Here is a 16,856-nt window from a genome sequence, read left to right as displayed (position 1 = left end):
ACTGGATATTTACACCCAATAAAAGTATTATACAAGCCAAGTGCACTTGGTGCACACTCACAGAACAATAATATAAATATTTATTGACATTTCCAAAAAATAAAAAGGGGGGGAAATTAGCAGGATGGAGTTAACTTAACTCTTACCAGGACCAGATATTACATGATCTTCTGCTTCAGAGAAGAAAAGTTTTCCCTCTACACCAAGATGATCGTAGATCTAAAAAAAGTTGTTCAGTCTACGACAAGAAGCACTGCATAGTTACAACAGAGAAGGTTATTTTCTCCAATATACAATCGATTTAAGAAGACAATCTGGGAGGGTTGTGTTTTGCATCACATTTTTGGTACATTATCTAACCAGCGACTATATAAAAAGAAAACATTGAAGGTATAAACAGGTTTAAGTTAAGGTCACTTCAGCTTAAAATGTCAGAAAGTAAAGAGCTCTCTTACTCATAATGAGCTAGAAAAAGACTACTGGATCACGAGTGGCGGGAGACGGTGTGCTCATTCTGTACGGTCATAGTAACCGCTCAACTGTGTTTACATACATCGGGCCGAGGCACAGGAACATAAGAAGGTTAAAAAAACAAACAGTGACATATCGGGAGTGATAAGGCCAAAACTGAAGTCGACGAGGCTGTACTTGGTAAACCGGTTAAGAGTAGGAGAATTTCAAAAGGAGCGTTTACAGCAGTTGGAAAATAGGACATTCAAGGGAGGTGGAAAATACGCTGAGCCATCAAACACAGTTGTTAAAACGTAAAGGAGGCACTTGAACTGAATGTTGACCGTTGTCACCTGTTCTCGGCAGCTATTGGTTAAATGTTTCGCAGCACTGAGGATGAGGAGTGAACCGAACGTTCACTTTCGCTTTGCGAAAAGCAGGTGTCGTAGAAAGGGGGGGAGAAAAAACCGCAAGGCTCAAATCCAGCATTTCAGTACCGTAGTACAGTACGTAATTTTTTTTTTGGTGTCCCACTTTCACACTGTATGCTAATATGTAGTGCACTTGAGAGCACCATACACCTGCTGTAGAGAAGTAAACAAAAGCAACTAAGAATCAACCGCCTAAAAAGGATATCAGTAGTATTTTACTTGCAGGCTGTATGGATAGTTACAATCAACACAAAGCATAAAAGTGGGACACTTTTATCATTACCGTGAGTTTTAAATACTAAAAATGTTCTTTTCTTTCTCTTAAATCTCTGACAGTCTATTGCCACACTCATAATTGTGCTTTTATAATTTTCTTTGAAAAAAAATTAAAATTCTCCTTTTTATATATCTTGACAGGATAATATACAATTGCAGACTATAATTTCTATTCAATTATTATTATTTTTTTAAGAATATAAATAAAATACTTTAGATCATTTCTGTGCTGTCCCGATTGAGAGCAGTCGACATCTTTCAGTTCAGTGACATTTCAGTTGCTGAAATTAAAAGTATGTTAAAATGTTTTGAGTCCAACGTTTGGTTGCTATATATACACACTTTTTTTTTGGTCTATCAGCAACCCTATTACGCTTTTCACCCATGTACATATTTAAATAGGATTACATTCAACTGATGGCGGCCCTCTTGGTGATGAGACGGAGCGAGTTTGCCGTGTCCTTCAGCAACAAGTCGAAGATGCTGTCCGCCAGTTGCATCTTGACTGACAGCTCGTCTTCTTCGTAGCAGACCCACTGAGCCTCCTCCTCGTGGAGATCCTTTACCTGCACGCGGAATACACAGAGCAGAAGTTCAAGGAGGTGTTGGTGTGGACACATATGACATATGAACGTTTGTAAGATGTTCTCACTTGAGCGCAAAACTTTTAAGAGCTGTACGCATGTGACGTAAAACTTCCGTGGTGCTGTAATGTAATTGTGTGTCCTTACCAGTAGTTGATCCACTCGGTCTCGTTTCTTTCGGCCAAATTTCAACATCTTCTGCCAGTCTGACTTTTTACTCTTGTTTTTGGCCAAACCGTAAAGTTTCAGAACTTCTTCTGTGACAAATTCCTAAACAACAGACATGATTAGATATTTGATTTTTGGGAGCAACAATGTCTTCGAGTGTGTGGTGGTGATTTGGAGACATTCAAATCATACCTGCACTTTACTGATGTCTCCAGGTGTCTTGACTCTGTGGGAAAAGGCGGGCCTGATTCGTTGCGGCTTAACCCACTCAGGCTGGTTGGCGTTGGGGTCTTCAGCATAGATGTCCTGGAGGATCTCCCATGTCAGGTCATACACAGCCTTTTGGAATGCATATGTTTTGGTTATCTATTTGTTGTTTGATTGAACCTATTCTAAAGTGTTAGCTGCATCTGCCCATAAACCATTTAAAACTTTTACGCGTGTTCTCACCATTTTGTAGCTGCGGATGGCGATGGCCTCCGTGTCGTCGGTGATGTCCTCGACATTGAAAAACTCTCGGGAAGGTTTGGGGCGGGTCGTGTGTGATAGTGTAACGTTTCCTTCCTTTGTAAGGCCACAGCTCTCCCAGATCTCCTGAATGGCAGCATGGACCATCTTTTCGACCTCGCCGACTGAGTGGGGCACCACCATGACAGGTTGTTCTGGCACTTTAGGGGGTAGTGGAAGAGGGAGTGCGGGTCTTGGTGGTGTCTTTGCTGATTGGTCTCCATCTGGGTGCGATGCCAATCCTCTTAGGGTATCTTCAGCCGAGGAGGCAGACCTTCCCGCGCCGAGGTTTGTCTCTTTGTCCCTGTGCTTCTGTTGGAGTCTCTGCTGTTCCCTACGTGAGCTGAGGCCAAAGTCCTCATCAAACCAATCCTGATCGTCGCCTAGCTCGTCCAGCAGATCACGGTTCAGTTCCAGCTCAGCAAGTCGCTTAACAAGCTCTTCTTGCCCACTAGCCCCCAAAATTGGACTTTCCTGTTGGAAAAGAAAATTACTTTTAAACATTCATCTATTTTTTTTCCAGCTGAATTAGATACAGGATTGTCGGGATAACACTGGATTTTGGTTGGAGGGAAAAATTAATTGAAGAATTGGACTCACCGGTCGATTACAAAACTCTGGCGAGGACGGCTCGGAAGATAGTCCATCATGAGCTTCCAAGAATGAAATACGCCCTTGTTCCTCTGGATCCAAGACGATGTCTTCACTGATCTGATTGGAAGCTTCAATTTTCTGCTCTTTGGCCTTTTTAATCTGAACTAAATGCTGAACGGTGTCAATCACAAAGTTATTCAGTAGTTTGTCGGCTAAAGTGACTGAAGAAATTCTCTCCTTCTGCACATCCTTGTGATCACCAGCTTCCTGGGAAAGCTCAGAAACTATCAACTGGTTATCTGCGCTCACCTCTTCTTTCTCTGCTGCTGCAGAAATCTCCTGACTGTTTGTTGATGTGGACTGGTCAAGAGACTCGTCCTTCTCGACTATATCAAATTCCGGACTACTTGGTGGCAAGTACTGGTCAAGCACATTTTCTTTCTGGAGTGTGTCCCTTATCTCCTGTTCATTCTGTGGCGTGGACTGGTTGTTATTTTCGAGGTGAGTTTCAGCTTTTGGTTCTTCCTGGTCATTGAGGTTTAGTTCCGGGTTAACTATCAAGTCTACAATGACATCATTTTGAGAGGTTTCTTCACTTGTTTCCAGAATTTCTATCTTTTCTGAAACATCCTCGTCACTTTTATGTTCATCCTCACGCGGCTCTGATGCATCATTTGAGTGCAAGTCGTCGTGTCCTGCGGCGTCTGAGATGATCTCAACCTCAGCAGACAGATGGCTGATCTTTTCAGGAGGAGCAAAGATCCCATGACGTTCTTGGCACTCAAAGTATACGACTCCATTGTAGGTGCCACAATTGCTCCCCTCAGACTTGTCTAACTCCACACCGGCCCAAAAACCTCCAGCAAAGCTGGTTGAACCTTTGAATCTTAGTGTCCCAGGTTGGACGTTACCGACGAGAACACGGTCTCCGACGTTGAAACTTGGCATTTTATCGATAATCGGAGGGATCGGGATGTGAGATTGAGCAATGGGTGCTGGGGAGATAGAATGAATGCTCTGATTATCATTGTTGGAGTCTTCAGTTTTCTGAAGATCAAGTAGTCGTCCAGATTCCTGGCTTTCGCCACTAGCAACTGAAGAGTGACTCAAGTCTTCAGCAATCTCCTCTTCAATCTCTTCATCTTGACTGCTATCCCTGATTTCAGAATGGCAAACAGAGTCCGGCTTGGAAATGTGCTGCTCTTTTCTAGGTGACGAAAGTGCTGATTCAAAGTCATCTTGGTAATCTGTCAGAGGAGAAGAAGCCTGGACATCCTTTATCGTTGCCTCCTTTGCAGAGAAAATGACATCCAAGTCTAGCCTACAGGAGTGATCTGATGGGGGCTTATCATTGGTGTGAGCGATGAGGTCCGCTGCAGCAGAATGCGATTCCAAAACAGTGTCATCCTTCTCAGACTCTATTATTTGGGACTTGGTAGAAGGTCTTAAAGTAGAGTCTGGTGAGTGAAACCTGTCGTGACCCGAGGTCAGGAAATCAGGGCCGTCACGTACAGGGGAAGGAGACACCACTTCAACATTGAGCTCTTCAGGTGCCGAGGTAGATCTGCTAAGATCTAAATAAAGGAGAGACGCTTGGAGTCAAAATACTTCGTATGGCATCAAAAGAAAATTACGAGCGGAGAAAAACGTACTTTGGTGGAGTGATGAATCGCTGGCTGGCCCCACAGTAGGTACTTCACTCGTTTCAGACCTGAAAATATTATGATTTTAGTTTCTCACAGGTGACTAATAATCAATTATAATTTCGTAGTACCTTTTGATAGGAGACAAGGGCCCGGATTGATCTGCAGCTAAGGTGGGATCTTTCTTCTGAGACTTGCTATGAGGTGATGGCACAGGTTCTTTGTTGAGCTCTGCCTTAGTTTTTCCAATGTAGTTGTCATAGGTCTGAAAATAAAAAAAGAGAAGACACAATAAGAAAACCACAAATGGCAAAAACCAGAAGAAAATGTCCAATGTTTACCTCCAGTTGTTTCAGCAGGCTGGCCTCTTGTGCCTTCAGGCGTTCCTTCTGCCTCATCTTCTGCTCCCTTTTGAGCTGACTCGCCATTGACTTGCGCTTCCTCAGCTCCTCTTTCAGGGCCTTGATACGGCTCTCTATGTCACTCTGGTCTGAAATGGGCTCTGAAAAAGCAAACGGAAGGGAAAAGAAATACATCACAGAATGTGTGAGCAAAATTAGACCTCTGTGATTAGCAACGTGTAATCCAACTTGGGCACACTCAAAGTTAAACCCAATTATTTGGGGATTTAGTTTATGTTTTCTTTATGTCTAAAGTTCACTTTTAAGCGGCTTATCAAATAACACGTACAATAGAAACTCATTTAGGGTTTCTTTATAAATTGAATTTGTTTACCCTCTTCCTACTTCACGACAGTAAAGCTCTCATATTGGGCTCCGCTTGCAATTCTAACACAACTGAGTTGTGTTGTTATCAAACTCACCGGTCTGTGAAGCCATAGGTGTTTCCGTGCCTTTATTTGCGGCCTGCTTGGATATTTGGTGTGAAGAGTGAGGCTGCATCTTGCTCGCACTCTTGATATCAGAGGGAGAGGCATGATTGTGGCTGCCTTTGATTGGAGAAGACTAAAAAGAGGATATGACAATTTAGTTTATTATTTTAAGATGACAATATCAGTGAGCTGCAACTGTGAGTAACTACTTTTTTATGGACCATCTTAGAGTAGCGACATTTGTGCAAACCTGTTTGCTGAGTGTGAGTGAAGCAGCAAAGTCCTCAATGTAATTTGTAGGGCTGCTCGGGTCCGAGGCAAGCGTCATTTCAGCCACTGATGCAGGTGGTGCTGAGGATGGACTTCTTGATTCCTGCAAGTGGCCTTCTGTGTGGATGCTGCACTCGGATGCTGCTGAGGAATAATCATCCTCAGTCACATAACCTGAAAATAAAGCCACATCAATGATATTAGTAAAAAGTCATTTATTTCATAATTAAAGACTTTGATCACCTTTCTCACCGATCGCTTTTGGTTCCGAGTTTCGATGGTGACTGGACTTGGGGATAATTTCAGAGATTGTCTTGCTCCGACTTTCCGATGTGACACCGCCAGCTCCCCAACTAGCCAGGGCCTCTTTTTCTATCCTCCGGACCTCTGCCTCCTCTTGATCGAGCCGCTTTTTCCACTGCAGCAGCTCTTCAGCGTGATGACGCCGCTGCATCAACTGCTGCTCCCGCTTAGTCAGGAATCTAATAGGTGGATGGTGGGAATAATGCAAAAGAACAATGCAGAGAAGAAGCGTGTGTGGAGGGGGAGGGAAAGAAAGGAGAAAAATTCAGATGTGATTAAAGACAGAAGAAAAATGCAAGGTAGTGTTGCCAAACCAGGAAAAACAGTAATGGTTCAAGTAGGAGAAAGACGTTTAGCATAGCAAAAAAAATTCCAAGCAGGCAGATTCAAATCACCGTTTTCACCGCAAATTCACTTCAGACATGCGTTACGTTATCTACTGGTATTTCTCGGACTAATCAGTCATACAAGCGAGGAAGACCCGTTTACCAAAGGGGATTAGATCAGACACTGAAGAATCATCAATGTACTGTTTTACAGAAAATGGCGTTGTGTTCATTATATTAGCCCTATTGCCAATTTATTGTTACCCAATAAAAAGGGACAATTAAAATGTATTGGGGTTCATTAACGAGACATGTGACTTAATCATATTAAGTCCACGCATTCAATATTGTGGCTTGTTTTTAAATTTTTGTATTAATGACCGCCACAATTAGTACGCGAAGAAACTGAATCTGCAGCTCTTGTAAACCTGTAAGCCGAAAAGAAACAGAGATGTTCGAGACCAGTGAAAATATGCATAACTTTTGAACTTCTCAAATCGGCCACTGCCCAAAATTAAAATGACTATTTTGTGTCCTGGTAAACATTTTAAATCCTGTGTGAAGCTGTCAACACACATTATTTCAACACATCTTTCCTTGGACATTTAAAACGTCCCTCACTGCAAATGCCATCCTGCAAAGGGAGGAAAACTCAGAAATCCATCAAACTCCCAGAGTGAAAGTGTTGATCACAAGCATTTCCATTGAGAGGGGGAGTAGAGAGAATGTGAGTTGTGGGAGGGGGGCCAAGGCAAGGTGCAAGTGCGGCGGAAGATGTAGGGAGAACTGCACAGTACCTGTCCAACTGGTTGTAGATAAAGAGCTGGAATTTAGGGTGAAGGTTGGGAAGACAAACAATAAGGGAGGCCCAGTGCTGGGCCGTGAACACAGAGAAGAAGCAGTGGACGGGAGAACAGTGTCTACAACACACAAACGTGCAACAAAACAAATCAAAACACACAGACGTGAAATGTCGAAGAAACAGAATGTGACGGGAAATGACAACAAAGAAAAACAGGTAAACAAAGGTAAGAAAACAAGTAAAGAGAGAGAGGGAGAGAAAAGAACGACATGAGCGTATGTTTTGGGTGTCCCTTTGGAACAGTCAGCTGCCCGCTGGAATTTAGTTAATATTCAAACATGGAGGCATGCAATAATCAGAAATGTGTATTGTTCACAAAAGGGGGCCGCCATGCCAGTTTCAGGACGGTGTGTATTTGAAACCGGGATACGTGACTGTTAGTGTGTTATTGTTTGCACAATTGCGAGAAAGACTATGAGCAAACGCAGGGCTAGCAGTCATAAATAGATAATAAATAATACTGAAAAGATTGTGGGCAACAAAAAAGCTCCCCGATAAAAGCCTGATCAATATCACTAATGTTTATCTGTTAATTTCCAAACATATAGTAAATATTAATTACCATTCAGGTAAGTAAATGTTGTAATTGCAAAGCTAATATCACCTTGCCAAAAGAGCCATCATGACACAAGTGTGATGGGACGAGAAAAACAAACCAAACTGTTTTTAACAACTCTGTTGTGAAAGGCTCTGCAATCACATGACCTAAAAAGCCTTATTAATTCCAATCACATGCGGCTACTGGTCAACAAAAACAAGTAGGAACAGAAAGAGAAGAAGGGATCCAGCGATATTGCTATTCAGACCACGTACAAATATTTATGTTTGAGTACTCGATACCAACTACAGATATTTAATAATGCCATTAAGTCTTGTATTTGTGATGGAAATTGGCGCCTATTTTTTCCTTTTTAAAAAAGCAAATATTTTTCAAAATCACAAACCTTTCTTAAAAATGGCATTTTTACCCATACTGACATTTGTATTAGTGTATCCCAAAATAAAATAATTTAAAATCAGAAAATCTATTCTATAATACACAGTATTATGTGATTAAATTGGGAGGTGCATACTGTGAAAGCCAGCCAAGTCTAAAAGGGGAACATGGAGCATGCACAGCAAGAAAATTACTATGCAATTGAATAATTGTTAGTCTGACTTTGTTTAGTTAGTAAGCAGATTTGAGCTCTCCAAACTCAGCACTGATAATTTACAACAAGGGCAAGGGAGGTTCCCAAAAGCTAATTCAGTAAAACTGTATTGATGAAGAAGAGCATTTACTTTTCATCCATGCGAGAACGCATCTTCTTGAGCTTCTGCATGATGCTGCTGGTCTCACTTGCAGACATGGACGGAGATGGCGATGGGGTGCGGCTGTCATCGGTAGGTCTCATGCTAGAAGGCGCGGCTTCTGAAACCGGCGTTTCGGACATTGGAGACTCCTGCGGAACAGACAGATTATTTTTTTAAATTTCTTATTCAAGGTTAAAAATTCGGTTAACTTTTTTCTTGATTCGTCTGTGGCTGATTTACTGTTGTACCACTTACAGGCAGCGCTTCTGCCCCAGCAGATTTAAGACGCTCTTTTAGTCTCAGTGTTGAGGTCCTCATTCGCTCAATCTCCTCTTGCTGCTTCAGCAACAGCTGTTTTTCTTTCCTTGCTACTTTATTTGCTTCTTGAAGACGCTTGATCTCAGCCTGAAGTTACAAGATATTCAAAACAACATAAGCTTTAAAGTGTGTGTGCTGCCAGATTAGGATATATGTGTAGTATTAACTGTCAAGTACCTGCTCCTCCTGAAGTCTTAACAAAAGGCCCTTCTGCTTCTTCCTGAGAGGCGGCAATTTATCATCTTCACCTTTGTTCCTAAAGTGCTTTTTCTGGTGCTCCAGCCACGCCAGCTCAGTTCTGATTTTTTCCTTGACGGCTTTCTGACGTAGCCGCAGCAGAGCATTCTGATGCTGCAATCGCAGGTCCTCGTCTTTCATGTGCTGACGCACCATGTCCATGGTGAACCGTGAGAAGCTGTCTTTTCCTCCAGAAAAGGATATATTCGGATTCTCGTGCTAAGGGAGAAAAAGCCAGATAATTTATGTGGCCACACAAAACTGTGTGCCAGAACAAGCCTCTTACCTTTGAAACATGATGTGAGCCTGAGACTAAGGTTCTGCTTTCATCTATAGCTTCATCCTCTGAATCCTCGTGGTGGTGGTGGTGTGGCCTGTTCTCCAAAGAGCTACGACGGTGCACCTTGGACGGCAGCAGAGAGCTGAAGGAGCGCTCTTCCACCTCATCCTCTGTTCTCGATGAGTCAAACTTGAAAGAGTACTCTGCGAAATGGGGATCCCGTTACAATTGGTGGTGGACTACAAGACAGTGTTGTGAGTTTCAACTGTGCTTTTTTGTGGTACCCTTGTCATCAGCTACAGAGGGGATGCTTTGGCTGCAAAGGGAATCGTCCGCAGTGGGACATTCCTCCTCGATTGAATTGCTGCCCGCTTCCCTGTCTGCCCGCTTGTCATCATCTTTCTTCCATTCCAATTCGGTTTCTTCTTTGTTCATCTCCTGTATATGTTCTGAAGGTGTGTGTGAGGGGCTGTTGGGACCGCTTTTGTCTGCAGCACTGGAAAAAAAAAAAAAAGAGGGGGGTGTTCCTCACGTCCACTGATTCAATGAGACTGGTGTCATGTAAAAAAGTAGAACAAGTACTTGGGTCTTTGTACAGGTCGCGAGTCAGTATGACTGAGGCTTCGACTTGATTCTTCTCTCTGGAAGCTGGAAGCAGAATTAAATCCAACATAATGTTAGGGTTTGCTTGTGTAAAGTAACAATGTAGTTAATATATTAGTGAGCTAGGACATTTTTAAGAAAGGTCTTACCTGTCGGAATCTGATTTGCTCTGTTTTTTCTGATGATGCTTGGTCAGAACCGAAGGCTCAGGCGCAAAAGCAGACACAGCCAGAGCTCCTTCGATTTGAGTCCGTGCCAGATCTGTCAGCTGGAAGACAAAATTTCACTTAGCGCTGACATTTTGGGCGTTTTTGTCTACATTGGGAAACATGCTTTTCTCGTGATAACCGAACAAGCAATCGGCCGTTTCGCACCTCTTTGATGTGACGTGCTGCTTCAGCTGTCTCTTTTTGAGTTAACACCAGTTTTTCCAGCAATTCCTCATGAGCCTGGCCAAAAACATACAGGCACTTGAAACATGAATCTCTTCATAACTGGAAAAAAAATTTGCTGGGGAGAAAATAACACATCAGCTGTGGAGTGTTTTTTGTGAATTCGTACCCGGGCCGTCCTCTCACGGTCTTCTTCCCGCTGCAGCTGGGCCTCCAAAGCCTTTCTTTCAGCCTGGATCTTCTGCTCATAAAGGTCATTCTCATATTTCTGCTGCTTGGCCTGTGACGATCAAATGTACAACAAAAATGAAAGTATAAAAAAAATGTTAACATCATTGCTGTGTGCTTATTTTATCAAATCAAAAGCCAAGGCCTTGCGCCACCTTGAGTATTTGAGCCATTGAAGCACTTTCCTGCTGGGCTATGGACACACCCATCATCCTCTCCAGATCCCCGAGATGTCTCAAGGACTCATCAATGGACTCCTGGTACTGAAGCTCTGCCGTCACATGTTGATGCAGGGCGGCAGGAGAATAGTGAAGATTACCTGGGAGAAGGATTAGAAGAAAAAAACTAATAAATGACTAATTTACTATTAATAAAAAGTCCTGCCAAAAGGTTTTACTATATTTCATCTTTTGTAAATGTTTGCAAGATGTGATTATTTACCCGCGGGCCTGCTGCTGTTACTGGGCCCGACACCATTTCTAGGGGGTTCAGAGAGAAAATCTGCGGCTGGAGAAGCGTCCAGAAAGCCAGAAGGAGAGGTCATTCGTTGTCTTGACGGTGGAGACGTTTGCTGTTCGGCCTGCAATGATTAGGGAACCCAAAGGTAATCAATGTGCACATCCAAAATGATCTCAAGTGAAGAATACAGCACACAATGCAAATAGTAATAAATTCATAATTAAAGCAAACTCTGTACTAACCTGCGGATCAATAGGCAGACCCATCAGTCTCTCCACATCCCCGAGCTGTCTCAGTGATTGTTCTATGGACTCCTGGTATTTGAGCTCTGCTGCCATATACTGCTGCAGGGCACTAGGTGAATAATGGAGTTTCCCTGAAAAGAAAGGTAGAGGACGAGACAGTTCATGTAAATAAACAATGTCAAATAAAAACACCATTGTAAAAAACTTTAGCCTGTGGCTGAGATCTGTACCGTTTTTCCGAATATCATTCTTGAGAGAGGCTGTGGCTTGAGTCAAACCCAAATCGGGAAAGGCCAAAGGAGAAGCCAGTCTTCCTCGGGATGGTGGAGACTTTTTACTGTCCATTGCCATACTAAAAAATACAACGCACAAATCAGTGACTTCTCTGCTGCACTCACTTAACCAATAAAAGGCCAAAAGGAAATCCGAAAACTCATGAAACTGAACAATATTCAGTATCATCAAGAGTTTCTAATAAATAAATGCCACCTGCTGGTCAATTTTAAAAGTAAAGATTTATTCAATCACCTGTGTGGACTGGAACTGTTCTTTGACTGTTGGCTACTATGAAACGACACAAAGTCATCTTCATAGGCCGCTGCGTCTTTGTGGGAATCTCCGGATTGAAAAGAGTCAACAGCTGGAGAATTCCTGTCACTCACTGTGAGAGAAAGACGAGAGAAATGTTTGTCTACATTCCAAGTATTATTCTTATTCTGAGTCAACTCACCTTTAACATTGAGGTTCTTTAAGTAAATGTTGATTACACTGTAAGGGTCTCCCTTGCTCAACTCCTCCCAGGGCATTTTGGGTCTTTTCTGAGGCATTAATGGTGACGTGAGGGCCAAGCATTTGGCAGCCTCCTTCTGAAAGTCAGTGAGGCGCTGTACTTCTATTCTTTGAACAGTTGTTTCATTGTAGCCACCTGTCAATTTGGGAACATGATTGTTGGGAGGTTGTGGAGGGCTCATTTCATCCTTACTGAAGCTCCCCTCACTCAGTATGGTACCCTCACTGATCGAACCGCCACTTGAGTCATGTAGCTTCTCCTTGTTGTCCTCAGCTGCTCGAGAGGGTCTAAAAGGAGGCGCGTCATCTGTTCTCTCTAAGCCATTGACTGGGTTCCTTTCTAGTCCATCAGCAGGAATTTCTTGTGGTTGCCCTTTGAAGGCGTGCAAATTCCCAGCTCCCGGAAGAGAGGCACTATGGCATGGACTAAGACCTGCGCTTGTTATAAGTCTCTGAATTCTCAATGTCAAATCATCACTTTTGAATGTGCCAGGCCGGGGCGCCATGGCTCTTTCATCGAGATCAGCCCGAGTGGACATTGGAGCCAAAATATCAGCGTCCAATGAAGTTGCTTCCCCAAAGTTGATTCCCACCCGGGCAATCTGCCGGGCTTCGCTCTCTATGCGATTAGAGAGCGAGATGGCTGTGGCCTTGAGGGCGTCGAAGCGGGACTTTCTTGACTGAGACCAGGTGGCGGGTTCTGTGATGGTGGGCTTGACATCACCAGCTACCATTGAGTTCTCTGGCCTCACAGGTTGAGAAAGGTGAGGGTCGTAATTTGCATACCCAAGAGCACCTGCGCTGGACTGAACAGATGGATTAAGTCGAGATGGAACTCCACCATCCAAATCACCCCTAAAAAAAGAAAAACAGATGTAAGCTGTCGAATTTATTGTGTGCCGAGTGCACTAAAATACAACAAGTAAAAAAATAAAATTTTAAAGTGAATGTTTATATTAGAAGCTGTGTTGAATTAATCCTTTTTTAAAAGGCTAAAATCTGTTATTTAATTTGCTATTTGAAAAATCATTAATGTAATGAGAGCGAGTCATCTTGCATACGTCTACCTTGTTAATTGAGGAGATAGCTGATCGTTGGTCAAAGACCTGTCACTGCTCGAGGGGCTCTGTGGTACTTCCAACCTCTTATTTTCTTTATCAGACTCGCCAGAGGGTTGATAAAGTGGTCTCTGTGGTGCAAAGTTGAAACAAGAGTAAGGCAATCGTGTCATGATATTTTCCGCAATGCAACAAAAGAGTTGGAAGAAATACCAGTTGATGTGACACAGCAGAAGACTGCATCTGCATGACCTCGCCAAGATGACTCTCATCCATCCAGTTGTAGGTCTCGTCCCTAAATCGTTTCTGCCAAGGCGTTGTTGAAGTTGCCTCGGTGGGAGTGACTACAGTTTTCGCCATTTCCTTTTGCCTCCTGTAGAGCTCCTGAAGCCGCTGGTTTCTCCTCTCCGACTCTTCTTGTAAAGATTTCTTTTCTTCTGCCTGTCGTCTTTTTCTGTCCTCTTTTTGCTTAACCATGTACTGACGGATTTTGTCTGAATCGTAGTGGCGCTTCTTCAACTGAGTTTCAGCCTCATTTGTGGACCCTTGTCGATGTGGGGAGGGGTTGGCACTACGGCTGCCTTTTGAGGGGACATGTGTTGGCACAGTGCTTCCCCAGAAGGAGAGCGGAGTCCTTGTTTGAGACAATGACCTTGCTTTCCCACGCTGACCACCTTTACCTCGTCCAGACAATGGCCGAGATCGATCCTCCTCTTCCTCGGCTGTTTTGCACTCAAGTCGTGGGTCATCAAATATAGCCCGGATATCAGCTGACAAGCGGTCTTTGCCTAAAGGCACTGGACAAGCGGCTGAGGGGCTCGACGTGGATCTGGAGTAGCTTTTGGACTGAGCGTGCAATTCACTGTGACTTCTGTCTGTGCTTCTTGAGCGACGGAGGTGGTTTGCTTCAGAGCTTTTGTCAACGTAGGACCGCCGATGGGAAGCTGTAAACATTTAAATGATGAATACATGAAAAAAATTCCTTTTCATGATTTATGTGTCATATTTCTTTCCAAGGAGAAAACACTTTACTGTCTTCCTGTTCTTGGCCTAGCATGTAAATACATCACATGGAAGTAACGGGGGCTTGCCAAGACAAAGTTAATCGCTTAAATAGAAAACCACAGAGTAGATTTTAAAGAATCTAATCCAGACAGTTGCTGTGTTGAGCCGAGCTTCACCGAATGCCAATCCTACTCCGCTCTAAGGGTCCTTAGCTCATCATCAAATCGGGCCACGAATCATTGTTCACTCAGCCAAAACAGCCAGTCGACCTCAATTCCTTCCGGTCAATGGCAGTCGGTCGAGTGAAAGTTAATAAGGCAACGGTGGGGGAGCTGACAATATAAAGTCAGTTATCGACTAAAAAACTTTTATTTATAAAACCTGCGCTCCCTCCGTGTCTAAGTATGTCATGCATGTAGACCTTCTACTATCATAAAAGACTAGAAGTATTTAATGATTTAAATATTTAACAACTTTGCTTCCATGGATTTTTTTTTTTTTGGACAGATAACCTCCAACCTCTTACGAGGGAGCCTATCCCGAGTAAAAATGTTTTACCATTGGAACGTAAAATGGAGTGTAGTGAGGACAAAAAAACTATAAAATGAGAACACTCTTCTCGGCAGTGAAGCCTCGTCGGACACTTTGCGGACGTAAATAACAAAGGCATATTTATGACATCAGAGTGGCACATTCCGAGTTGCCGTTCAAAGCACTCCACCATTTATCACCTTTTTTTATCTCTGCATTCTTTTTAGCGCTTGACACTGCATAATAATAGTCTGCCAAGAGGTGCAAGGAGATCATTTGAGAAACAGCAAAGATGGCAAGATTACAGTTGGGCTGAGTCAGCTGTCTATACTGCCTGATGACTTGATGTGTGTTGAGAAAAAAATAAAAACAGATGCCTTGTGGCATAATGTATGGACCGAAGCGCTCATTGACCTGTTTGTTGCCGTTTGTCATCGAGATGGTGCCTCTTCTCCCTGCTTTGCTTAGGAGCTGCACCAAGTACCTGGTTTACCAGCTTCAAGCCCTCCCGCCAGGAAGCAGGCGTAATCACTGCGAGAAATAGATGAGGTTAATACTCTACTCGCTTGTCTACAGATAGGCGCTGAAAGAGCTCATTTAAAAGCGCACAGACATTTTCAAGCACTTCATGGTAATCCAAATACACATGGACAAACAAGTTTCTGTTTGATCGGATGGGAAGAATCACATGAATTAGCTGCAGCTATTTATGCCTCATGGAAAACAAGCCAAGTTGGGGTTGAGTACAAAAACAACCGGGTCTGATAAGTTTTGATCAGAGTGCAAAAGCTATCCTCATTCCTACCAGTTTTTGCAGTTTGGCCAGAGGCAGCTTTGTGGATTTTCCTGGTTGGTTTAGCTTCTTGCTGTACGTGACGATACCTATCTCGTTGCGGCCTGGGTGCTGTTCTTTCTGCAACGATAATACAACAAAGATGTAAGCCTCCACGAGTATCTCACTCCTCATGTCAAGCGTTTGTTGTCTTACCGGCAGACTGCTTTATGGGGTCTTTTAGTGCGTCCTTGTTTAAACTAAGAAGATCCTCTTCTTTTAACGAATTCCCATGAGTAGTACGTGTCCTTGCCTCCGTTTTGCTGAAGCCTGAAAAGGAAGGAAACAACTTATAGATCTGCATTTGCAGAAAATTCTCCTCCTATAATAATAAGAACGGCAATAAAGTCACAGAGGTCAATGATACCTTTGTAAGTAGGCGCTTGTGGTGCAGCTGCTACCTTCCTTATTTTTGCTGCAGTGCCACCTTTGTTATTGTTGGCCATTATGGGCTGCTCGAGACGGTTCAACACTTTTTCCTTCTCCGCAGCCTCCTCCTGATGTTTGACCTGCCTTCGGATGCGCTCTTTGAGCTTTTCAAGCTTATCGTCCGGTTGGTGTCGCCTTAGGTTTTCCAAACGCTGGCAATCCGAGCCAGGACTGGTGGAGGGAGAGTTTTCCCATCTACATAGCAAGTCTGAGGCAGGAGGTAGAAACGGATTGGACTGAAGATCCATGTTCTGGGTGATTTGTGCCTCGGGACTGCTCGTCTCCCTGGCTAGGACTGAACTTATAGCATGTGACGGGTCGGCAGAGGTCTGCGGGGTGTCTACGGTGGGCGGGTCGTCCAAGTAACAGACCTCTATACTGTTTTCCGAATGTGCAATGTCCTCGTCCCCATCTATCCGCTTGTCCCAAAAGTCTTTCTGGTAGACGGGCTTACTAAATTGAGCGTCTGATGATGGGGAGAGAGGTCCTGACATTGACTGCAGCCTGTAAGCCTCCAGCTGAGATGATGGTTGCGATGGAGGGGCGGTCTCCCTGGAGACAGACCAGATTACATTGGATCAGCAGAGGATCAAGATTTAGTCTTAATTCACACATATGGGGGTTATGCAAATGTGCCCTCATTAATTTACATTACAGTAGATGTGCCACCCCCCCACAAAAAACACAATGACCACATTTCATGTGCTATGAGAGATAAAATTTGGTTGTGATATACTTAATCAGAATAATTTCAATATAGTAGCAATATGGATATTTAAGGGGACAAACAGAGGCAGAAATATTTGTACAAATTGTCAATCCCAACCTGTAGGAAGCCAGCTGTTCCCTGAGCGACATACTGTTGTCCTGGCCGACATTGCTGTCTTGGGTGGCGTTTCTTAGCGGGCTGC

General features: G+C 43.5%; 1 protein-coding gene across 4 annotated transcripts in view; it reads right to left on the bottom strand.

Annotated features, from left to right (window-relative positions):
- Positions 1-889: 889 nt before the first annotated feature.
- The window catches only part of cep350 (centrosomal protein 350), an 18,589-nt gene continuing 2,622 nt past the window's right edge, over positions 890-16,856 (bottom strand). Inside the window, exons 5-38 of one of the 4 annotated variants that reach the window (XM_049732163.1) lie at positions 16,772-16,856; positions 15,884-16,497; positions 15,673-15,786; positions 15,490-15,597; positions 15,099-15,215; positions 13,362-14,092; positions 13,158-13,279; positions 12,032-12,945; positions 11,830-11,962; positions 11,532-11,653; positions 11,299-11,432; positions 11,039-11,177; positions 10,753-10,916; positions 10,539-10,649; positions 10,352-10,426; positions 10,127-10,245; positions 9,957-10,022; positions 9,659-9,870; positions 9,381-9,577; positions 9,035-9,313; positions 8,795-8,944; positions 8,528-8,688; positions 7,182-7,304; positions 5,999-6,237; positions 5,736-5,929; positions 5,477-5,618; positions 4,995-5,155; positions 4,785-4,918; positions 4,663-4,721; positions 3,017-4,584; positions 2,360-2,890; positions 2,102-2,248; positions 1,889-2,011; positions 890-1,723 (exon numbers count right to left, since the gene is read on the bottom strand). The exon at positions 16,772-16,856 is cut by the window's right edge and continues 66 nt beyond it. In XM_049732163.1, coding sequence (XP_049588120.1) covers positions 1,568-1,723; positions 1,889-2,011; positions 2,102-2,248; positions 2,360-2,890; positions 3,017-4,584; positions 4,663-4,721; positions 4,785-4,918; positions 4,995-5,155; positions 5,477-5,618; positions 5,736-5,929; positions 5,999-6,237; positions 7,182-7,304; positions 8,528-8,688; positions 8,795-8,944; positions 9,035-9,313; positions 9,381-9,577; positions 9,659-9,870; positions 9,957-10,022; positions 10,127-10,245; positions 10,352-10,426; positions 10,539-10,649; positions 10,753-10,916; positions 11,039-11,177; positions 11,299-11,432; positions 11,532-11,653; positions 11,830-11,962; positions 12,032-12,945; positions 13,158-13,279; positions 13,362-14,092; positions 15,099-15,215; positions 15,490-15,597; positions 15,673-15,786; positions 15,884-16,497; positions 16,772-16,856 — 8,444 coding nt within the window. In that variant the 3' untranslated portion in view covers positions 890-1,567. Of the gene's footprint in view, positions 1,724-1,888; positions 2,012-2,101; positions 2,249-2,359; positions 2,891-3,016; positions 4,585-4,662; positions 4,722-4,784; positions 4,919-4,994; positions 5,156-5,476; positions 5,619-5,735; positions 5,930-5,998; positions 6,238-7,181; positions 7,305-8,527; positions 8,689-8,794; positions 8,945-9,034; positions 9,314-9,380; positions 9,578-9,658; positions 9,871-9,956; positions 10,023-10,126; positions 10,246-10,351; positions 10,427-10,538; positions 10,653-10,752; positions 10,917-11,038; positions 11,178-11,298; positions 11,433-11,531; positions 11,654-11,829; positions 11,963-12,031; positions 12,946-13,157; positions 13,280-13,361; positions 14,093-15,098; positions 15,216-15,489; positions 15,598-15,672; positions 15,787-15,883; positions 16,498-16,771 lie in introns of all 4 variants that reach the window. The other 3 variants (XM_049732164.1, XM_049732165.1, XM_049732166.1) reach the window with 3 other exon arrangements.

Source organism: Syngnathus scovelli, chromosome 10 (assembly GCF_024217435.2).
Source record: "Syngnathus scovelli strain Florida chromosome 10, RoL_Ssco_1.2, whole genome shotgun sequence".
Lineage (NCBI taxonomy): Eukaryota > Metazoa > Chordata > Actinopteri > Syngnathiformes > Syngnathidae > Syngnathus > Syngnathus scovelli.
This window is presented reverse-complemented; position numbering and strand designations above follow the sequence as displayed.